General features: G+C 44.3%; 1 protein-coding gene across 3 annotated transcripts in view; it reads right to left on the bottom strand.

Annotated features, from left to right (window-relative positions):
- Nucleotides 1–24,069, bottom strand: part of NPL (N-acetylneuraminate pyruvate lyase) — a 40,280-nt gene extending 16,211 nt beyond the window's left edge. Inside the window, exons 1-5 of one of the 3 annotated variants that reach the window (XM_070768543.1) lie at nucleotides 23,863–24,069; nucleotides 19,127–19,210; nucleotides 12,883–12,956; nucleotides 11,690–11,777; nucleotides 7,976–8,033 (exon numbers count right to left, since the gene is read on the bottom strand). In XM_070768543.1, the coding sequence (XP_070624644.1) occupies nucleotides 7,976–8,033; nucleotides 11,690–11,777; nucleotides 12,883–12,956; nucleotides 19,127–19,194 (288 nt within the window). In that variant the 5' untranslated portion in view covers nucleotides 19,195–19,210; nucleotides 23,863–24,069. Of the gene's footprint in view, nucleotides 1–7,975; nucleotides 8,034–11,689; nucleotides 11,778–12,882; nucleotides 12,957–19,126; nucleotides 19,211–23,727 lie in introns of all 3 variants that reach the window. The other 2 variants (XM_019976905.2, XM_019976904.2) reach the window with 2 other exon arrangements.
- Between the last annotated feature and the right edge of the window lie 209 nt (nucleotides 24,070–24,278).

Here is a 24,278-nt window from a genome sequence, read left to right as displayed (position 1 = left end):
ACACCAACAAGCAATTCTCAAACACCAGCTGGGTTTCCTACAATTCAAGTCAACTCTGACACTGTCTATCTGGAGATGGAGTCAGCTTCCACGAGTTAAGGGCTCAGTCCCATAAGACCAGCCTCCTGTGCTTAGTTGCTCATTCAGGACCAACCCTTTGTGACCCCATGAACTGTAGCCCGCCAGCCACCTCTGTCCACGGGGATTCTCCAGGCAAGAATACCACCCTCACATCAAATGCCATGTTATCCTGTGCTCCTGACCTACGGGCTGTAGACTGGAGGTGTCAATGCCCCCTCCAAAGATCAAATAATTTGCTAAGGTGGCTCACAGAACTCAGAGAAACGACTGAGGAGACCACTGTCTACTTTATATATATATAAAGTAGGATATGACTCAGGAACAGCCAGATCAAAGAGTTGCACAGGGCAAGGGGCGGGTAGGGCACAAAACTTCCACATTGTCTCCCAGTGGACATCTCCCACATCCTCCCCAAATCTCTACATGTTCACCAAACTAGAAATCCATCCTTTGGTGTATTTAATGAGGTTTTACTACATACACATTATTGGTTATATCATTGGCCATTGGTGACTGGTTCAAATTCCAGCCCCTTTCCCTCCCTGCAGGGACAGAGCTGAGAATGAAAATTCCAACCCCTTAATTCACTGGCTTGGTGTTCTTGGCAACCAGCTCCCAACCTTAAGTGCTTTCCAAAAATCACCTCATTAACATAACAAGAGACACTTTTATTGTTCTCATCTCTGGGAATTCTAAGGGTTTTAGGGGCTCTGTGCCAGAAATGGGACAAAAACCAAATACATAAGATCTTATGGAAAAAACCAAATGCTTTTTTGGCCAATTCAATCTATTTCTTGTTATAAATCACAATATCACAACTCTCCTGAGTAAGAGATTTATTATATTCACCTCTAACTTAGATACTAGAGGTTAACAACAGACTTTTCAAATTTGCCAGCTGATGTACCACTAGAGTGGGAAATTAGCCATATTTAATAATGTCATTACCAGGAAAATCCCAGGTTGCAAAGTAGAGACCTTTGGAGGAGGTGAGCTGTGTTATTTAACTTGAACCTTCCAAGGCTTTGTCACTACAAAAAAAAAAACTTGCTATGGAGACATGAGCAGTTTGTTTTGATAAACTATAACTGTTCATGATAGAGAAACTAGCAAATGTCATTGCTCTTCCAGTGTTCAGCCCGTTGGATAACACCGACTTTCCTCTCCAAAGATACAATAGTCACATTTCAAAATTTATATTACAGATTGGAAATGTTAGGGACAGGGTAAAAGGGACAAAGCAGGTGACTAAATAGTTAATGCCACTAGTGCATTATAAGTAGACAAAAAATGGGAGACCTCTGTAAGTTAATGATTACTCCATAAAGCAGGTTTGCTTGTCCACAAAACCAAGCATGCTTGCTTTGCAGCAGAAGCATGAGACATGACCCAAACAATAAAACAACTGCAACAATAGGAAAGAGCTGGACACGACTGAGCAACTGAATAACAACAATCCTAAGACCTACGCCATGCCCAGTGAGCTCAGTTGTTAGGACACACTCTTTGCACCCATGAAAAACAATAATTTGTGTACCTAGCTTGACCATGAAGGGATAAAAAAACTCCCCTGCCCAACCTGAAGGAGGAACTGATGTTGGAAGCATGATGTCTATTCAAGAAAGACAAAGAAGGTCTTCTCCCCCTCCCCACTTCTCTTCTGATTATAAAACTATAGCCCGGTAATCTCTCGCCCACTCTCTTGTGTAAGCCTCACAAGCATCCTATTCGAATAAATCACTTCTTAGCTATCATTTTGCCTCTTGCTGAAATCTTTCTGCACTGAGACATAAAGAACTGGAGCTCTTCGGAGTACCCTTCACGCCATCCTGAAATGCCACAATGGTTTCAGCAAGGCAGTTGGGAAAGTTTGAGTAGAAAGATAATACACATCACAGAAGATAGAGTGCTACTCTTCTGATGTTTTCTCACATTATCTCATCAAAAATGAACATTTCTTCCCACTGAGCCCTCATAACTTTTTTTGTATGTATTTCAAGTAGAGTACCTAAGCCTACCACACTGTAAGATAGTTGCATATGGTTACTGGTCTCCAACTAGAGTTAATTCCCTGAGGGTAGGATGTCAGATCTTATTGACTCTTGTGTTCAGATCAGTCATGGTGCTGAACACATAGCAAGTACCCAGTACCCAGTAGATGTGTGAAACATGCCCCATTACCTAAAAGGGGCATCACATTAACTATGGATATCTGTATCTAATAGATGTGATTAACTTTCTGCAGAAGTAAAGCAGAAGAGTCAAAAAGAGACTGGAATACAGTCTAAAGACCAGTCAAGGACATTGGACAGAATTTTATTAATAAAGGATTGAAATGAGATATATTTGAATCATTCAGTGCACTGTTCAGGACAAGAGTAGTGGGGTAACCTTAGCTGAAAGGAAGGACAAAAACCACTTCATAGATAGTTGATGGCAGGGCCCATTCAGGCATCATCCAGTGGAGACTTATGACTAAGCAGATGCCAATATCACTGTCTCTTTGGCAAGATTATCCCACGGCAGGGGATTAATCTTTATGCTAAGATTATCTTTATATTATTCTAGTATTGAGTCCAATGAACAACATTGGCTCTCATGTCATGATATGACAATATTTTAAAATTTACGAGACCCAGGTTCGGTCCCTGGGTTGGGAAGATCCCCTGGAAAAGAGAATGGCCGCTCACTCCAGTGTTCTTGCCTGGAGAATCTCATGGACAGAGGAGCCTGGTGGGCTACAGTCCATGGGGTCTCAAAGAGTCAGACATGACTGAGCTAACTAACACCTCTTCCATCGGAGAAAACGGCAATTGAAAGGAGAAGGGGGAGAAAAAAGATTTCCTCCACTACACTACCTTACTTGAAAGACTGACTGTAGGAACAACAAATCAAAAAGAATAAATTAAGTTTTCAAGTTCAGATTCTAGGCTTACTAAGCAATCATTTAGTAATGCCTTCACTTGTGGCTTGCCTAAGAGTGTTGAATTGCAGTTTTGCAAGTATACAGTATGCATCCCATTTCTAAATTCAGTTAATCGGCATTTCTCCAACAGTCCAATGGTTAAGACTCTGGGCTTCCACTGTAGGGGGCACGGGTTCAATTTGTAGTAAGGGAACTAAGATCCCAAATACCACATCAAGGCCAAAATAAATAAATAGACAAATAAAAACTTAATTAATTCATTCAAATAACAGGAAATAGAATCAAACAGGGCTTCCCAGGTGGCGCTGGTGGTAAAGAATCCACCTGTCAATGCAGGAGACGCAGGAGACATGGGTTGGATCCCTGGGCCAGGAAGATTCCCCTGAAGGAGGGCCCGGCAACCCACTCAAGTATTTTTGCCTGGAGAATCCCATGGACAGGGAAGTCTGGCAGGCTACAGTCCATGGAGTCGCAAAGAGTCGGACACAACTGAAGCGATTTTGCATTCATGCTGCTGCCGCTGCTGCTAAGTTGCTTCAGTCGTGTCCGACTCTGTGCAACCCCATGGACGGCAGCCCACCAGGCTCCCCCATCCCTGGGATTCTCCAGGCAAGAACACTGGAGTGGGTTGCCATTTCCTTCTCGATCAAACAAAACCCACAAGAAGATGCTGGAGTTAGATCGGGTCATTGTGCTCCCTGGAATTAAAGCATCAAAGTTATGTGGACAATGTCTCTGCCATTTCAGTAAACAGTGTTTCGGCCAAACTGCCATCAGCTGCTGCAGCCACCAGGTCAGTGTGCCCTGAGGAGAACTCAGGATGGAGAAAAACATGCATATCAAAGGAACGGTTTCGATAAGCCTGCATGCACTTTCCCATACAAAGAAAAGCACTAAAGTAATTAACTTGAAATGTATTTTTGTGATAAGCTATAGTCTTTTGGGAGAAGGCAATGGCACCCCACTCCAGTACTTTTGCCTGGAAAATCCCATGGACGGAGGAGCCTGGTAGGCTGCAGTCCATGGGATCGCTAGAGTCAGACACGACTGAGCGACTTCACTTTCACTTTTCAGTTTCATGCATTGGAGAAGGAAATGGCAACCCACTCCAGTGTTCTTGCCTGGAGAATCCCAGGGATGGGGGAGCCTGGTGGGCTGCCGTCTATGGGGTCGCACAGAGTCGGACACGACTGAAGCAACTTAGCAGTAGCATAATCTTTTGATGTTCAACTACGTGGTTTATTTTTGTTTTTTTCAGCCAGAAACTCCTACATATGCAGATTCTTCCCTTGCCTCTTTGGAACAGTCCCTCAGAGCTAGCTGAGTGGCTGTACCCCAGGCCCCAGTCCTTAGTTAAGGACGCTGATTAAAATATAATTCTTGCCTTTTAGACTGCACATTTTTTTCAGTCAACAGTTAACTGACAGCAGTCCAGTCTACGATATCTCTGGGCTTTCTTTACTTACTCCATTCACAAAGGCTTCAAAATCACCACACCATTTACTTTTCTGCTAGCAACTTTCAACTCTTTCCTCCCTCACCACAGTTTTACTCCACCTAACCTGCTCACCTCTAAACCCAAAGCAATGTAACTCTTTGCATTTTTGTTCCTATGTTCTAACTGAAGAGTGTACCTAGAAGAAAATTTCCACAGCTGTGTTGAGTGGTGATGGGACAAACTGAAGACGTACAACTTTAGTTGGTTTTTAGCACCACTAGGGCAATCCTTTTAAAAAAATTTAATTACTTTAAATTTATTTTTCAAAATTGTGACTTAGAAAAATGCAACACTGGGAATTCACTGGTGGCCTGATGCTTAGGATTCCAGGATTTCATTGCTATGACCTGCATTCAATCTTTGGGTGGGGAACTAAGATTATACAAGCTGCACAGTGAGGTTTAAAAAAAAATCTTAACTATTTTTAAGTGTACAGTTCAGTTCTGCTAAATATATTCACATTGTTGAGAAACAGATCTATAGAACTTATTCATCCTGCAAATCTGAAACTTGTGGAAGGAGTTGTCAATAGGAACTTTATTTTGTACCTTAGGGCTCCATCCTGTTAAACTGTGAACTGTGCTGACCCTGCTGACAAAAACAAAAAAAAGCAGCAGCAGCAGCTATCTGTTAAGAAAGGCATCTTGGGGCAATGTGCAGAAATGTGCCTTTACTGATAATAAGTGAGACACACTTGTTTAGTCCCTCAGTCGTGTCCAACTCTTTATGACCTCATGGACTGCAGCACAGCAGGCTTCCCTGTCCTTCACTGTCTCCCGGAGTTTGCTCAGACTTATCTCCATTCGAGTCAATGATGGCATTCAATCATCTCATCCTCTGTCACCCCTTTCTCTTTCTGTCTTCAATTTTTTCCAGCATCAGGGTCTTTTCCAATGAATTGGCTTTTTGCATCGGGTGACTAAAGAGTTGGAGCTTCAGCTTTAGCAACAGTCCTTCCAATGAACATTCAGGGTTGATTTCCTTTAGGATTGACTGGTTTGATCTCCTTGCTGTCCAAGGGATTCTCAAGAGTCTTCTCTAGGACCACAGTTCGAAAGCATCAATTCTTCAGTGCTCAGCCTTCTTTATGGTCCAACTCTCACATCCATACATGACTACTGGAAAAACCACAGCTTTGACTAGACGGACCTTTGTCTGCAAAGTGATGTCTCTGCTTTTTAATATGCTGTCTAGGTGTGTAATAGCTTTTCTTCCAAGGAGCAAGCATCTTTTAATTTCCTGGTTGCAAGTCACTGTCCGCAGTGATTTTAGAGCCCAAGAAAATACAGTCTATCACTGTCTCTATTTTTCCCCATTTATTTGCCATGAAGTAAAGGAGATCAGTCCTGGGTGTTCTTTGGAAGGACTGATGTTAAAGCTGAAACTCCAATATTTTGGCCACCTCATGCGAAGAGTTGACTCATTGGAAAAGACTCAGATGCTGGGAGGGATTGGAGGCAGGAGAAGGGGATGACAGAGGATGAGATAGCTGGATGGCATCACTGACTTGATGGACATGAGTTTGGGTGAACCCCGGGAGTTGGTGATGGACAGGGAGGCCTGGCGTGCTGCAATTCATGGGGTCGCAAAGAGTCACACACGACTGAGCGACTGAACTGAACTGATGGGACTGGATGCCATGATTCTAGTTTTTTGAATATTGAGTTTTAAGTCAGCTTTTTCACTTTCTTTTTTCACCTTCATCAAGAGACTCTTTAGTTTCTCTTTGCTTTCTGCCCTTAGGGTGGTATCATCTGTGTATCTGAGACACATTTGACCAGTCAATAAATTGTAACCGAAAAAAAAAAAAAAGAAGATATAGACCTCCCAATCAGAGCTCTTGGCAAATAACTTATGGAAACTAAGTGTATTTCTCTGTTTCCCTTTAAAAACTCCTGCCTTTTGGTTCCCAGAGGGGCACTGTTCTGGTGGCTGCTGGAATCTGTGCTCCCTGAATTGTAATTCTAAGACCCCAAATAACCATGAATTTGTTTTCTATTGTCTGTGAGTTTGTTCCTGTGTTGTAAATAAGTTCATTTGGGTATCATTTTTTTTAGATTCCACATACAAATTTGACATACTTCATTTAGTATGATATTCTCCAGGTCCATCCATGCTGAATTAACAGATACATACTACTTCCCACAAAATAGATAAGCAACAAGGACTACTGTATGGCACAGGGAACTTGTAATAATCAGTATCTTGTAATAATCTATAATGAAAAAGAATCTGAATAGATATTCTTTATATTTATATATACGTCTGATCCAATTTGCGAAAGAGAAAACACAGCTGCATCACTTGACATTTATAGTGACTCAGACAGGCTGCCCGGCTGTAGTTTGTGCTCGTTTGACAGTCAGCTAACACCTAAGTAACCTCAATCTCAAGACTACTAAGTTCTACCAAGGTCTATTTGAAATTAATCCAATCAGAGATTTAAGTAAATGTCCAGGGAATAAAATTTAAGGTTCAACCAAACAATAGAATTCTGAAGGTAATAACTGCTTCATCTAGATGTGTGTGTGTGTGCGTGTGTGTGTATCTCTGTATGTGTGTATATATAAAACTGCATCACTTTGCTGTATACCAGAAACTACCACAACACTGTAAATCAACTATACTTCTATTTAAAACAAGATCTCAAATAAATGTATGTCTTTGTTTTATAGCCTGCTGCTTTTTCTCAGACAACAAACTCTATTCCCATTAAACGACTCTTCTTTCCCCCTCCCACTAGTCCCCAGTAACCACCATTCTAATTTCTGTTCACATGGATTTGACTACTTTGGATACCTCATAACATAAGAGGAATAATACAGTATTTGTCCTTTAGTGACTGGGGTGCTTCACTTAGCACAATGTCCTCAAGGAGGTTCATCCATACTGCAGCATGTGACAAGATGGATTTGCTTCAATATTGAATAATATTCCATTGTATGTATATACTATATACCACCTTTTCTTTATCCATTCATCCATCCACGGGCATCTAGGTTGCCTCGACCTCATGAACAGTGCTGCTATAAACACAGGTGGGGGCAAGCTTCTTCTGTCTGAACTTTCTCTTCAATTCTCCAGGCATTCATTCTCAGTTTTTACCACTTCTCATGTCTGAACACTCACTCCATCTCCTTTAGGCCCAGCAGATGGTCTTGCCTTTTACTTCCCAGAGAAAACTGAGGTTGGCTCAAGTTAAGTTCCTTACCTGCAAGCCAGATAGCTCCATACCCATCCTTACTTTGCCCAATAGAATAGGTGCCTCTGTCTCCTATTTGACGCTCTGCTACAGCAGTTATCACCTTGGGCTGCTCTCTTCATAGCTCCGTGCTGGCTTCCCTGAGGTCCTAGACCTTATATGCACCAGCATAGCATCCAATAGTTAGCAAAAGTGATACTGACTTTAACTCCAGCATAAAGATGGAGGTCCCTCAACTGGTCTCTCCCAGATGGACCCACATACATACCAGTTCTTGTGACTCCTTCAAGCTCAAGGCTCCCACATGAATTACTATCTGATCCAACCTGCAAAAGAGAAAACTCTGTTGCATCACTTGAGGTTTACAAAGGGCTGTGCTACTCTGGTTTGTGCTGGTTTTACCAGTTAGCTAATATCTGGCTAATCTCACTCTTAAGACTAGTGAATTCTACTGTGGTCTACTTATAATTAACCTGATCAGGGATTTTTTAAAAAGTCCAGGGAATATAATTTAAGATCCAACCAAGCAATAGACTGATGTTGAAGCTAAAACTCCAATACTTCGGCCACCTGATGTGAAGAGCTGACTCATTTGAAAAGACCCAGATGCTGGGAAAGATTCAAGGCGGGAGGAGAAGGGGACGACAGAAGATGAGATGGTTGGATAGCATCACTGACTCAATGGACATGAGTTTAAGTAAACTCCGGAAGTTGGTGATGGACAGGGAGGCCTGGCGTGCTGCAGTCCATGGGGCCACAGAGTCAGACACGACTGAGTGACTGAACTGAACTGAAGCAATAGAATTTTGAAAGCAGTAACAGATTAATCAACACTTGAGGACTTGTTTTGACTATGCCTTGTTAGAGATTCTGCATTTGATGGTGACGGTATACATGCAGATAGGTGTAAAACTGAGATATTTTGGGTTGGAGATAAAAATAAAGAGGTTCCTTAAGGCATACATCCAGGAATCAGTCCTATAAGAAACGAACTTGCTGCAAAAAGTTTTTTCCTATCTTGAAAGTCCTCAGGATTTGGCCATGGAAAAGGTTTTCTCTGAGACCCCAGTGTTCATCTTTGGATGTGTGCCACAGGGTCCCTGGGGAAGAAGCCACACTTAGACTGGTCCTCTGTGGGTAGGATCAATAAGACTCAGCTGTAATTCAGTCATGCTGGTGAGTCTTGCAGGGACTCTGCATGACACACGTGCCGCTCTCACGGGATGGAGACATGTCATCCCCATTGAGGCCTGAGCACTGAGCCCTCCTGTCATCCTTGACTTGTGCTGTCTTAGGTAAAATGGGATCTCACTGCGAAGTCCTGTGATCAGGTCTGCATTTGTAAAGGATAACAGAAGATTTCTGAAATGAGAAAAGGTGGCTGGCTTTTTACCCTCACCAGCAGCTTTACTGTGTGACTCCCTTAAACCTTTTACTACCCCATCTCCTGGCTTAGGTTAAAACACTCATGCATTTCCTTCTCTCCACCAGGCTGCTGACTCTGTGGCTTTAGTACAAACTTGCAGTTTCTCAATTCAGGAGGAAAAGACTCCCCAAAGTGTTCTAGCCGCCATGACTTACTTCGTTTTCCAAGTCCCTGCAGAGGCTGCTCCAAGTCTTGACTTTTCACCTCAAGCTCTAAATTCTACCCCACGACCCCTTTTTCTTGGCAGATGTCCTTGCTCCTCGCTTCCAAGGCACCAAAGATAAAGGCAGTCTGCACAGACTCCCTTTTCCTCCTCCTCACCTCTGTGCTTAGCAGTGTCCCCTTCTGAGTGTTCCTCCCAGCTTCTTACCTGTCTCCTAGAGCTACTCTACCTACATTTGGTTTTATTTCAAGCCCCGCTGAGATCTTCCATCAAAGGCGTCGGTTCTCCACTCTCTTTATCTCTTCTCCAATGGCACTGTCCTTTCAGCATGGAAATGTGTTTAAGACTTTCCTACTCTGAGAGAAATAAACTACCCTTCTTTTAATCTTGGTTCCTCTTCTCTAATCCATTATTCCCTTTCTCCTTCCCTTCATCCCAGCACATTTAAAAAAATAAGTATTTTTAAAATTTATTTCTCTGTGCTGGGTCTTAGTCACAGTCTGTGCAATCTAGTTTCCAGACTGGGGATCGAACCTGGGCCCCTGCATTGGGAGTTCAGAGTCTTAGCCACTGGACCACCAGGGAAGTCCCCACCTGCAAAGGTTTTTCTGAGTGTGAGAATAAACTACCCTTACAGGTCCCCCTTCCAGGGGTCTGCTGCATTCTACCCCCTCTGCAGCTGCTTCTGTGACAATGAACCGGATGGGCTCTGCTCTCTCTGAGGTCACTGGTTATTTCCTGCCTTCTCAATCCTCCATTCTGCCGACTCTCACAGCATCTAACAGTTATAACAAATGTTATAATGGACATGGCACCCACGGCAAATAATTACAGTGAATTCTTATATAATCCTTAGCACTGTGTCAGGCACTTCTTGGACCCTCACCACCACCTTATAGGATGGGTACTATTAACATTCCAGGCTGATAGAGCACAGGGCGTTTAAGACCAGCCTGAGCTCACAGAGCTACCGAGAGGCAGAGCCAGCAGCCGACTCAGGCAGTCTGGCCTTCAAGCCCTGCTCTTAATTCCCACGTTCTCTGGACGCTCTACAAGACCTTGCTTCCTGCAGTGACAGGACTCTCTCCTAATCTCCCTCCAACCCTTCTGAGTGTTTTCTGTCTGGGCCCACTTTACTATCCCCGTTTCTGGTGCCTTGCTTTTCTGACCATGCTGGGAGGCACATGGGATCTTAGTTCCCTGACTGGGGATCGAAGCTGCACCCCCGGCAATAGAAGCACAGCTTCCTAAACTGCTGGAACTAGGGAATTTCCTCTGGTGCTTTTCTTAATGTTTACCCTTAGCCTTCCTGTTTTCTCACTCCACCCACGGTCTTTAATTGTTTGGGGCCCAGGATCGGACTGAAAATTAGCTGAAAACTGACAGAAAATGCCTATGTGGACGTCTAAATTTGGCGTACAATTTCAGAGTGCCCAAAGTGCTCCAAGGGCTTCTCAGGTGCTGCTAGTGTTAAAGAACCCGCCTGCCAATCCAGGAGATATAAGAGACTTGGGTTTGACCCCTGGATCAGGAATATCCCTGTGCCTGGAGAATCCCACGGACAGAGGAGCCTGGCGGGCCATGGTCCATAGAGTTGCAGAGTCGGACACAACCGAAGCGACTTAGCACACAGGCAAGGTGCTCTAAAGCCATTTAAGGATTGGAGACTTACCTCCAATCTAAGGCATCGTCAATCACTCCCTCCTCTGATCCCTGTTTACACTATTTATCAGAAGGATCAGTGTTAGTTTTCATGGTCTGACATCTCCACTGGATGGTAAGCAACCTGAGGGCAGAGATCCTGTTTTATATCCCCAGTGCCAGCACAGTGCATAATACACAAAGTAACAACGAATCAAACTTGGTTCATTGCGCCTATTGAATCGATGCAGTTCTATTGGTTTCACTGGGCACGATTGAGTGTTATGACAAAAATCCATCACTGCACTGAAGTTTAGAGGATGCAGAAAGCTCCCTAAGACTATGAGAGGAAGCACCACAGACAGCATGCGGAGTCATGTGCAGAGACAAGACGTGATGGAAGCAACAGGACCCACCCTGAGATGGGAAGGATGCTGAGCAGCTCAGCAGAAGGGCCAGCAGCCAACCACCAGGACCCTCGGCCCCAGATCCAAGGACAGGGAACCTACCCCCAGCAAGGGACTGGCCTGGTAAACAGACCAGAGGCAGTTTCTGGTTACCCGATGGGATCTCTGAGAGCCGGGAGTGTCTTGCTGCCCTTCCACATGGAAAGGAAGGGCGTTCCTCTCTCCACAAGCTGACTTTGGGCCAGACTTGTGGCCGGAAGGCAGGAATGCTGTGTCATCTGAGACAGAGCTGCGGTCTCTGCCGCCCTGGCAGATAAGGGTGTTTATCTCGATGGAGCCACTCACTTGTTCCTCCCCTTTGTCACCCACTCCTCTGCGACCCGGCAGCGCTCCGAGATGCTCAGGGACAGGCCTTCTCCCGTCGTGCCGTTCACTGTTTCAAACAGAGAGTCAGTCATGGGGACCAGCTGATACCTGTCATTCCTCCGGCACCAACGCTGGCAGTGCAGGGGCAGAAACCCCTGCTCAAGAGGAAGGGACACGGAGACACACCGAGGAGAGTCTGGAGCCAGTGGTGTGATGCCATGTTTCCATTCTTCACTTCAGACCCAGTCTTTTGTTCATCTTCATCTTATCAAAATGACCAGGAAGGTTAGGCATGACTTGTAATTACAAATCTGTCCTTGTTTTCAGGGATAGAGAGTAAGTATTTTAAATGGAGACAGAGATGACTGCTCAGGTCTCAGGCAAGTCTCCGAACACACCAGGCAAGTTCTCTATTTGGGTTTAATGGCAGGAAAACCAATACCACCCAGTACCAGGATGTCCCAGCAGTCCTAAGTGGCGTTTACTGACAAAGACAATGGTGGGGACTGCAGATCTAAAACGACCTCTGTCTATAGACCTGGGTCCGTGGACTCTTTAATCAATAGAAATTGGTAAGAGGCCAGACGAGAATCTCAGGCAAGGCTTTATGGCCGTTCCTGATGCGGCCGGAGGGAGGGAGAAGCAGAAACAGGCACCCTTGCTCGCTCCCCAGAGTGGCAAGCCGGTCCTTAAAAGGGGTCACAAGAGGGCGGGTCCATGGGTTGGGCAGGAGGCATAGGTGGTCTGCCCACTCCCTCGGTGTGCTGTATGCGGGCATCATGTATAGCACCCTGCTTTTGCTCCCAGCACCTCAGAAGTGGCCACTGGCCATTGCCTTTTTGTATCTTATTGCTCATCATTTGCCCCAGGTGCACATGTGCATAGCGATTTTTAGTCCCTTACAGTCTCTTTATAGTCTGTTGCTCTAGGTGCAAGTGCTCTGGTTAAGGGTCCCAGCTCCTGGCCGATTTCAAGCACACTACCCAATTAGATAATCCCTTGATCATCTTTTAGGTCTAAAATTGATGAACCTAAAAATTCACAAATCTTACACTGCTTAGCCAGGCTCAACCATAACCTATAACACAATACTACTGTGACCTCCAGGCTAGTAATCTGCTTTCCAAGGACTGAGCTCAAGATATGTAGAGAAATCCCTAAAGATGACTTACCAAAGACATTCTTCACTCCCTGTTCCTCTACGAGATAGTCCACATACCGACCAATGACTGAAAAGTTGATTTCTCTGAAAAACACAAAAAAATCGGAAAAGAATGTGCATTTATTCTTTTCTAGATTATTCAATCCATGTTTATTGTTTAGTTGCTAAGTGGTGCCCGACTCTTTTTGCGACCCCATGGATTGTATCCCGTCAGGCTCCTCTGTCCATGGAATTTCCCAGGCAATACTGGAGTGGGTTGCTATTTCCTCCTCCAGGGGGTCTTCCTGATGCAAGGATCCAACCTGCATCTCCTGCATTGGCAGGCAGATTCTTAACAGCTGAGCCACTGCTCTCTCTTGTTAATCGTTATTCAAATCCACCCAATCAGACTGAAATTCTTAGCCTGCTCTGAATAATGGCTGGGTTTTTTTCTTCTCTACTCAGCCACACGTGACTCAATTATGTGAGCAAAACCTTATTAGCTATCCACAAAGGTTTTACATTTAAACTTCGTCACAAGTAATATTTAAAAAATAATTACTTAATTATCTTTTGCCCTTTTGGGGAAGAGTGATGGGCTGGGGTGTGGTTAAATGAGAACTTAACATTTTCCATGTGGCCAGAAGCAATCATTTCTTAGGAAGTAAGAAAATCCAATCTTAGTAATTGAAGAATTTTCGCACTTAATATTTATGACAATAGAGGAAGGCGTAAAGCCATTTATATGTGTTAAACTGAAGGGGAGTAACAGTTGGAAAGGAACTTTGCCATCAGTTTGTCTTTCAAAGTGTCATTTGCGGGAGAGCGGTATCAGTATCTGGGGATATTAGCTGGAAATGATGAGTCCCAGGCCACACACAGTTCTCCTGGTCAGAATCTGCACTGTAACAAGATCTGCAGATGATCTGGATGCGCTTTTCAGTTTGAAAAGTACTAACCTTGTAAAGATCTGATACTTCAGGCAATAAGGGCTCTTTTCCTTAAAATCATAATGAGTTTGAAAATCTAGAAACTGACAGATGAGATAAAATGACCTGTTCTCAATCAAAATATAGGTGGGGAGGATGGAGAATGAAAACAAAGGAAAACAGTGGGGCAAGGGTGTGTTAAATGCCGCAGAATGCATGGTTGACAAGAAAACTAAGTATTGATATGAGTTGGCTAGCACTTTTGCATTTGTGTCAGTGGGGCCAGAGAATACTAATTTAATTTTAACCTTATTAACATTCTTTTTGTCTTATTATTCCTTAAAAAAAACAAAAGAAACCAAAATATCTGAGGCATATAGAAAACAAAGACATCAAAGGGTATTTGTCAAAGGAAACAGAACAACAGAGATGAAAACAAAGAATGCCTAGGCAACCGCTGCCCACAGTGTGCAAGAGGTAACCAGTCCAAGCTGCCACGTGGGCAAAGGCCCGCTTTAGTGTAGTTGAAAGGCCCGCAAGGGGAGCAGGCGCTCTCCATAATGGCTCATTTACCAGCATCGTTAACACTGCCCCTCCCTGCCCACTTGCTCAAATGTCAAATCCTGGCCTCTCAGTCCCACTGAGCAAGACTCTAAGATGGGGGAGTGGGCTGCCTAGACAATTCATCTCAGGACCCTCGTTTAGGTCAGCTTGACCTGCTCAACTTCTCGAAGTCTCTCTGCTTCAGACATTTGTGACCACTCGGAACCACACCTTTACAATACACTTGCCCCTTGCTGCTTCCGTCGGCTCCTCCCTACCTGGAACAAGCCCTGAGATGCAGGAACCATCAGCAGGGGCTTTGTCTGTGTGACAGTAGCTCTGGTTTTGACTGATGATGTCCACCTACTCATGCAAGCAACCAGGAGACACCTCTGGCAGGTCCCAGGGACTTTCCAATCACGGACTGGAAACCGGAAATAAAGTCTCTGGACAATAGCTTATGCTGGTGTCACGGATTCAGACACAGTGGCTCCTGCAGACTTTCACTGAAGTCTCAACATCTCCCCAGTTCCACCCTGGCCACACACTCACACACGGAGAGCAGGCCTGGCCTTTTCACCAAGGAGGAACCTCTAGAGCTCCAGGTGACTGAGGCCTAGTAGGTACTATACTCATTTTAATATGCTTTCTTTTGGTTTAATCTAATGTTTTCCTGGACTTCCCTGGTGGCTCAGATGGTAAAGAATCTGCCTTCAATGCAGGATACCCAGGTTCGATCCTTGGATCCAGAAGATCCCTTGGAGAAGGGAATGGCAATCCACTCCAGTATTCTTGCCTGGAGAATCCCATGAACATAGGAGCCTGGTGGGCTACAGTCCGTGGGGTTGTGAAGAGTCAAACATGACTGAGTGACTAACACTTTCACTCTAACACTATTCCGTGTATACTTCAGCTTTCAAAATCAGATGGAAGCTACTCATCCTTTTTGGCAAAATAACTACTCAGTTACTTAAAAACTCCTTTGGGAGAGCAGCATGCAGGGGCTATAACGACCCCACCCTGCCAGAGGCAGAAAGTGTCCTATTCTGGAAATCTGGGTCACTCAGTCTCCCGCAACAGTTACAAAGACGACAGTCTACACAAATCCATCTCCAGCGGGCCGGGCCCTTTGACTGGCTGGGTAACAGGTTTGTTGTTACTACAGTGTGTTGTAAAAATTCTCATGAGGAAGTCCAGGGCCTTCGGGGGAGAAAACACGACTTTTTTCCAGACATTTTGGCCAATCTGAAATGGACTCTCTGTTCTAATGACTGTGAACTTGCCCAGTGGAAAAAGTGATTTCTTGAAACAACTAAGGAAAACAAAAGTCCTTCACTCTAATGTAGAAAAAGACACGAATTGGGCTGGGTAGAGATTGACCTTCCTTTCCAATTAGGCATTAATCCGTAGGATCTCGGTTTCATCAACTGCACAAATAGACATGACAGCTCTGAGTTGCTAGGAAGATTTAAGTGGAATACGTCCCTTAAAATACCCCACATGAAGACTAACACATAGTGTTCAGCCAATCAATGTCAGCTTCCTCTCCTCATGAAATTACAGCTAACTAAATTTACCATATGCTGTGTGAAATGCTGAAGATTCAAAGATAAATAAGATATATGCTCAGTCCCTATGCAGCGCCTGGTACCCAATAAATATCTATATATAAGGGTAGGCAGCTCAAAGCCTGTTGGGTGACTTCCCTGGTTAGTCCAGTGGCTAAGACTCCAGGCTCCAAATGAAGGGAGCCCAGTCAGGGAACTAGATCCCACATGCTTCAGTTAAGACCTGGCACAGCCAGCTTGAAGAAAAAAAAAATCTGTTGGTAGAAACACGCATGTAACAAACAGCTATTATAATAATTATCATAAACAAATAATTGTGATATAATATGAAAGGGTAGGCACAGGGTGCTCAGAGACCACAGCGGAAGGACTCTATAACTCTTTTTAGGGAAACTGGGGAAGAATAACCAGGGGATGGTTTTGATGGATGAATAGACAAGTTCAAATGGAGCAGGGAAAGGAGAGGATGGTGGTAGAAAAAGGCAGAGGATACAAAATGTGTAAAGGCACAGAGAAGAAAGGGGATGAGGTGTTTTGGGGAAAAGAAATGTAGGAGGAAAGGTAGACTGTAAAGGACTTCCTATGTCATCCCAGGTTCTGGGCTTCCACCTTCAGACCAGTTCATGCCAGACTTCAGTGTGCTAAAGAATCATTCGGGGACACCGCTAAAATACAGGTCCTAGTTCAGTGGTATGTAGTAGCACCTGAGATACTGCATTTCTAGCAAGTTCCTATGTGATGTTGGACCATGCAAGTAGCAAGGCTTAGACAAAACGGAATTCAGAAAGATTCTTAGAGAGTAAATCTAATTTGTTTTTGTTGTTCAGTCATCAAGTCGTGTCCAACTCTGTGACCTCATGGACTGCAGCACACCAGGCCTCCCTGTCCCTCACCATCTCCTGGAATGTGCCCAAGTTCATGTCCATCACATGATTATATTTATGAGGAAACTCATTGGACTACAGTGTGGAGGATGCCCTGCAGTTGCAGGTACTCAGAAATTCTTACTTAATGGACATCACCACACTATCCCTAATAACCTAACACTAGAGAACTGTGGACTCTCAGCATTTGAATGGCCTTAGAGATTATGTGGTTGAATTCTGTCTCCTTACAAAATATGAGAGAACTTTTACAAGGTGAATAGAGCTCCCCCACATCAGATAGTTAGTGGTGTCAGAGCTGGGGGTTAGGAACCCAGATAGTCTAACTAAAATCTATTTAACCATGTTTTTTCCCTGCCAATTTCCTCACTTTAGAAGATCAACTTTTGTTCAGAGTCGAATCACTAGAATTATGAAGAAAAAAGAATCTTCAGCCATTCTGAATTATGGAGGACGTGGTTTACTCTAAGAGCCAGGTTAGGAAAACTCCTATCTTGGTAGGTCACCGGGCAGAATTTCTAGGTGTTAGATTCCATGTAGCTCTTCTTTCTGTCCTGTCTCTTAGAAAACATGTCAGAAAAAGAGATTCTCTTGTGGGCAAGTAGGTTAATATCTACCTGCTCTTGGTGGTACTCCAAACCTGCTTCATAGCTATAGGAATGTTTAGATGGAGCAGAAAGATGCAGAGAAAAGGGAACTGACAAAACTTACATGCCTACTAGGTACCATGTACTTACACACATTTTGATTTAATTTAAATTCTTACAAGGCCCTTATAAAAACACATTTTTATTTCACACTTCAGGAAAGTGAGGGTCGTAGAAGAGAAAATAATTCATGAAAAAAGAGGAAATAGTGAATGGAGGCAACAGAGCTAGAAGTATTTGGGAAACAGAGAAGGATCCAGAAAAGCAGAGTCATTTTAGTTATCTCTAATATGTGTGGGTCTTGGTGTCCCAGGAAAACAGCAGGACAGAGCGAAAACACAGATACTCAAGAGGGTTCCAGATGAATAAGCAGGACTTTGAAGAAAGCCACTTCTAGGCTAAGAGGGATCTGATTAAAAAGGTTAAAGTAGCACCAACCAGATACAGTGTTCTGAGCTTGCAAACAGGATCTTACTCCATAACAGGAAGTTAAGTCCTGTCTGCTCATGCAATCACATGACTGCTGTTTTATCCGCCCAACAAGTAGCTGACACATTGAGAAAGAGCTGACTTCAGTCTTTCTTAGCGCTTGTGGAAATGGAGAGGCAACAGGAAAAAAAAAAAAAGTGCTATTAACCATGCCATCTCAGCAAGAATTTTACTTAGACCTAGTAAAAGATGTGATTTTTTTAAGAATCTTAGAAGTTAAAATGTTTGAACTCCAATGACCTAAGGGAAAACTGTGATACAGCCAACTCTGAATTAAGAACAGTAAGTCATAAGAAATGTCATCCACTTTAAAGGGATAGGGTTAAGGTTTGTAAAAATTCTGTAACAGAAGACCAAAAACATGTCTTATTTAAAGGCTTATAGAATATGTCATCTTTCATTTATCCCTTACGCCACAATAGCAATTCAAACTAATTAACCTAAGCACATGCTGACCCTATGCTAAACACTATTACATGGATTATCTCATTTTAATACTCATAACTCCAGAATGTAGGTATAGTTGCAATTAAATAGAGGAAGAAAGGAGAAGCTTTTCTTCTAACATGTCAAAAACAGATCCAGAAGGTGGACCATTCCCCATTGTGTTAATGGTAATGTTCAGGGAGGATTTATATATTGCTCATGGATGCCCGGAGCACGTGACCACTCTGCTAGTACCACCATACTATTCATCTGGAAAATGCTTGCTTGGTAACAATTTCTCAGCAATCATATGTTATTACCTCCCTTTTGCAAGCTCCCCATCATTTAACCAATGTTGAAATGAGTCTGTAAAACGTGCCTTAGGGGGGCCATCTGGCAGAAACCTTCCCCACTTTCTTCAGGGTAGGACATTTCATTACGTCCATGAACAGTCTAGATCCAGCTTCTAGAGGCCAGAGCTTGATATCAAATCCTGCTAAAATGAGATTTTCCTCACCCAACTCCACTGGTCTTATTTGGGATGGGCAGGGCTCTGATGAAATCCAAGCAGAATTTTGCTTTGTGGGGCTACAGACACCAGGAGGAAGGTGAGCTGCCATATATTATCTCATCTCCCTCTGCACTGCCTGTGATACAGAGACCTCTTCTCTGACCTGGGGTCAGAGACACTGTAGGGGTGGAAGCTGCAGAGTCCAAGCCACCGCTACTATGGAGAACTTTTGATCATTATGGTGGAGGGAGATCCCTTTAGTCCCAAACCATAGTTACCCATGCTCAGTCATCGGCGTGATGGTCGCAGCAACAAGACCTTGGAGCTTCTTCTTTGGGGAGGCCATCGAGTTGCTTAAATGTCTGGAAAACATATAATGTCCTTCCTGTCTTCAAGAAATGTCAATTAATGATAAAACTCTGGGGCAAAGTCCATTCCTACACAGTTTAGAACTGTGAAAAATGCTTACAAGTGTACAAACACAGAGCAAATGAGAGGAATGTAAAATGTGAGAGCTTTACACTATAAAGGAGGAAACTATATTTTAAAGACAGGAGAGAGGGAGACAAGAGAGTAATGTTCTAGGAAAATACCATTGGAAAGGACTCCCGACTTATCTATACAGATGACCAAGGCAGTTTGAAACCTCAGAGAGCAGGGATGAAAAACAGCAGAAGAAAGAATATGAATCAAATTCAGCAAGGTCAAAGACATTACTCAAGTTGAAATATGGTCAGGAGAAAAGGGACAGTCTTATGTCTTTTCATAACTTCATATGGTTGAACAAGAATCTCCCCTTAGACCAGTATTTAAGCCTTAAAAGGCTTCAGTGTGAGCTACATAATTATCTTTAGATTTACCTAACTATCCTTTCATATTCTAGTTTTAATCAGTTTTTCCCTGTTTCCCTGGCTTTAGGAAATCACATCACAAATACTACATTCACCTCTTCCCCACTAGACCAAGCTCCCCCAGCACAGGAAATAGATTTCATTTGTCTTTGCTTTCCCTGAACTCAGTGCTCTGTTGGACACCTTGTGTTCAATTAAAAAGTGATGGATATGTGAGTGATTGGGCTTCCCTGGTAGTTCAGATGGTAAAGAGTCTGCCTGCAGTGCGGGAGACCCGGGTTCAATCCCTGGGTCAGGAAGATCTCCTGGAGAAGGCAATGGCAACTTACTCCAGTATTCTTGCCTGGAAAATCCCATGGATGGAGGAGCCTGGTAGGCTACAGTCCATGGGGTCACAAAGAGTCAGACACAACTGAGTGACTTCACTTTCTTCTTTCTATGTGAGTGATTGAATGAGGTATCCAGATTGTAGCTGGATGATGACTCCCACAGAGATTTCTGCTGAGACAATGAACCTAGCACACACTCATTTGGGGTAAAAGGATCCCTCACTACCTGGCAGAGAATGTACCTGCTCATAACCAGCATAAAAAAGCTAAGAAGTTGCCCAAAACAGGCAATGAGAGGCATCAAGCATCCTGGTTAAAAGCCTAGATTCCACAGGAGGCTACTTGCTTCATCTCCCACCTCTGCCATTTAACTAGTTATAGAAGCACTATTAATTTTTGAGCTGGAGGACATGAAAATTTGAAGCCACACATGCAAAGTCTAACAATTGAAGAAGAAAATAAAACATAATCAGACAGTATTTGGTGGCAATTTTACAAAAGATGTTTGGCTTGGTGAAAAGTTAGTGATGTCTATAATTAACAAGAGAGAGTATATAATACTTCTGAGGTCACTTTTAAAAACCCAATGCCAGATTCCCTGGTGGTGCAACAGGTAAGAATCCACCTGCCAACACAGGGGACATAGGTTGGATCCCTGGTCCACGAAGATTCCACGTGCTGCAAAACAACTAAGCCTGTGCACATCCACTGAGCCTGTGCTCTAGAACCCAAAAGCTACAACTGGAGCCTTTGCTTTGCAACAAGAGAAGCCACTGCAATGAGAAGATTGCACATCTGCAAGGAAGAGTAGCTACCCCTTGCTCACCACAAACAGATAAAGTCCACGCACAGCAACAAAGACCTAGAGCACCAAAAAAAAGAAAACAAAAAACCACCAATGCCCACTATGCTTAAATTTGGCCCACATAAGGTAATATCATGGACTATCCTATTGTGTTCTTTTTTTATAACTGTTAATCTCATCTCCCCAGATAGCATAAACTTCCAGAGTATAGAGATCACTTTTTCTACTTTTTCTGTATCCCCCAAGATCTTGGCTCAATTGAGCTCTTGAAGCTAGAAACAGGCCAGAACAAGGACAAAAACATGAAAGGGTACAGGTGGCAAAACGTATTGTTTTTGTGGCTGGCCAATGATGATGCCTCCCCTTACAGACAGATACATCCTTGGTGAGCTCTGCTCCTGAACTTAAGCCCAAAGCCTTCCAGTAGTTTTGCTCTGTACTGAAGGGCAATAAAGGGGGACCTTACCAGATACAAAGGATACTAGGATTTCTCTGACTTCTCCTAGTTTGAAGATGACGCTAAATCCTGTTGGAAGTTTTGAAAGAGAAATGTAATCACCTGGCCCATGGGGAAAATGCAAGGCCAAGAACACAGGACCCCAGAGGAAGGTCTGAGCACCAAATGAGGCTGATGCTGTGTCCACTGCACACCGTCAACTGCACGCATCCTCCTCCTGCACGCATCTCATCTCAGGAGAGCCTAAAGCAAACCCGCCATCTGATCATCTAAACAATGTCTTCGTTTGCTCCTTACAGTAGGGGGGTTAGAGCTCTAGGTCTGGAGTCAGACTTCCTGCATTCACATCCCGGCTCTACCACTTACCAGCTGGCTGACCTCAGGACAACTATTTAACCTCTCTGTGCTTCAGGTTCCCCTTCTGTAAACGGGGATAACAGTAATCACTTTTCATAGGGGTGCTGAGAGAATTACATGAATTGATTCTTGTAAAGTGATTAACAGTGCCAGGCTGTCAGGCACATAGTAAGTACAGGTTCAGCCCCCTCCGTGAAGTCTTGCCTGTTGACTATAGGAGACAATAGGCAGCATTCCTTTATCAGCACCATTTCCTGTCATCTCAGCTCCATCGGTACCACCTCCCCAACACTGGCTACTCTTTTCTATTCAGGGACTAAGTCATTTCCTTTCCATCTGTTATCATCTTTCCCTGCAACCCTTCCCGCTCCCCTTACTGTCCTTCTCATAACTTACACATCGTTAATTACCTCTTATCTAGACATACATACATATGGGCACAACTCCATACTAAAGGGGCTCAAGAAGGTTCAAGAGATAAAAGTTCAGAGAGCTAGGTTCCATATCAAGTCTCCTAGAGGCTGTACACTCTAGATTTCCATATTCTTGTGCTTTTAGCTGCATTTATTTCATATTTAGGGCAGTTACAAGGATATTCTTAGGATGGTCAAAAGCCTGGACTGGCAAGATAGAAAGACTTATCTATCTGTGTCTCAAATTAAGTGCACTTAAATACAGCTTGCTTCGTTAAAACATATGGGGCTTGGGATAAGAGTTGGGAATCACTGTCCTAACCCCAACTCTCTTCTTCAACACAGGCAGGCTACCAGACCAACCTAGTAGCTCAGACGTTTCTGATCTTGATTTTGCCCTGCTCAGAAAATACTAATTAACATCTTCCTGGTTTCCACGGGACAAGTAGCCAATTTCCTGGTCTACTGTCTCTGTAGAGATCTCTCCACACCTGAAGTGCACCAGTCCAACTGGTCCCTGGTGCTCTGCTGCAACCTACCTCATCCTGGCTCACCTGTTCTCCCACCCAGAATGGCAGTATCTCCCATTTCAGCCCCTTCAGTATAACCAACTTTTGGAACTCACCTTAAATATGAGAGGACACTCTCTGATCCTCTAAATGAAAATAATTTCTTACTCTTTAGCATTCCCTCAAACATTTGCTTTTCATTAAAAACTACATCAGAGATAGGTAGTTCTGGCTCTTCTTTTCCAGTGTAAGCCATCAGGGGGCAAGAACGGTTCAAAATATCAATCTTTGTGCGGCGCAATACACTAAATAAACGAGCAATTTGCTGGCTTTGGAAACCGTGAAAATGCTTCAGGAAGTGAAGTGAAGTCAAAGTTGCTCAGTCGTGTCTGACTCTTTGCGATCCCATGGACCATACAGTCCACGGAATTCTCCAGGCCAGAAATACTGGAGTGGGTCCCTACTCCAGGGGACCTTCCCAGCCCAGCCATCGAACCCAGGTTTCCTGCATTGCAGGCGGATTCTTTACCAGCGGAGTCACAAGGGAAAATAAATGAGTAAAGTTTGCTGGCTTTGTAAACTGTGAAACTGCTTCAGGATGAGATGGAGTTAAAAAAAAAAAATCACAACCATGGTAACTGAGAATGATCCATATTTTGTAAATAGGAATATTAAGAATATCATTACTTAAACACTTATTATTCTCGAAATCTTAACACCTCTATCCACAGACAAGAATCCTTAATGCAAAGAATTCAAGCTGCCTAAGTCAAGCTCTCTTAAAAGAACAAAGTTAAAAAAAATCGCTGGGGGAGGAAGAGGAAGATGCAGTTCTAGACGTGGAAAATCACTCCAAAGAGAAATACTTGGAAAGATACAAACAGAAATAGAGAAACTAAACACACAAAAATGCAGAAATACAGCTTCCCATCAAATGAAGGGACTGTATGACTCTTAATCCCTAAACTCTCTTCTCCTCAGTGGCTGACTCTGATTAAATCACTTTTAAAAAAGGATCCTTGAGGCCCGGCTCTGCGGTCTGGACAGAACCTAGCGGAGTGGGTCCCTCTTCCCGTCCGTCCAGACACTCCCCCCGGGCCGAGAGGGTGTGGCGTTCACAATCCCCCAGGCTCCATTTCCCAGGTCCCCGGCCCTGACCTTTGCGTCCGGCCGTCACGGTCTCACCCACCCCGGAGTCCACTCCCTGAAGCCCCTCTGCGCTCATTCCCTGTTTGTCGGTCTCCATGCGTCCGTCCGTCGGTGCGTCCGTCCACGCCGCCCGGGCGCGCTCACCCAGCCGCCGCGAGGCCGCCTGTGCCGCTGCGCTCCGGCTCCCAAGCGCGTTCTTTATCGCGGCAGCCGCGCACCACGTGCCCGCCCCGCCCGGCCCGGGAGCTGCAGTTCCGCCCGCGCCGCCCGCAGCCCAAGGCCGGGCGCACAGGTGGAGTTCCCTCTGCCCGGGGTGTCCCCGCCGGCGCCGGGGTCTGGCTGCGCACAGGCGCGCAGCTCCGGCTCCCCAGCAGCTGTGAGCTCGGAACTTGCCCCTGGGTTCTCCGAGCGCGCGCTCATCCCGTCCCGCCGGCACCTCCCCTCAGGTGCAGCCACACCTATCTTTTTCTCCTGCTGGGCCGGTCCTTCCCCTTCTGGGGTCCTTTCTGTGTTAACCTGCCTTCTGCCCGAGGCCCTGCAACAAAGAATTTGGAAATTCG

The sequence above is a fragment of the Bos indicus genome, chromosome 16 (assembly GCF_029378745.1).
Source record: "Bos indicus isolate NIAB-ARS_2022 breed Sahiwal x Tharparkar chromosome 16, NIAB-ARS_B.indTharparkar_mat_pri_1.0, whole genome shotgun sequence".
Taxonomy (NCBI): Eukaryota; Metazoa; Chordata; class Mammalia; order Artiodactyla; family Bovidae; genus Bos; species Bos indicus.
The sequence above is the reverse complement of the archived record's forward strand: the minus strand, read 5'-3'. Positions and strand labels throughout refer to the sequence as shown.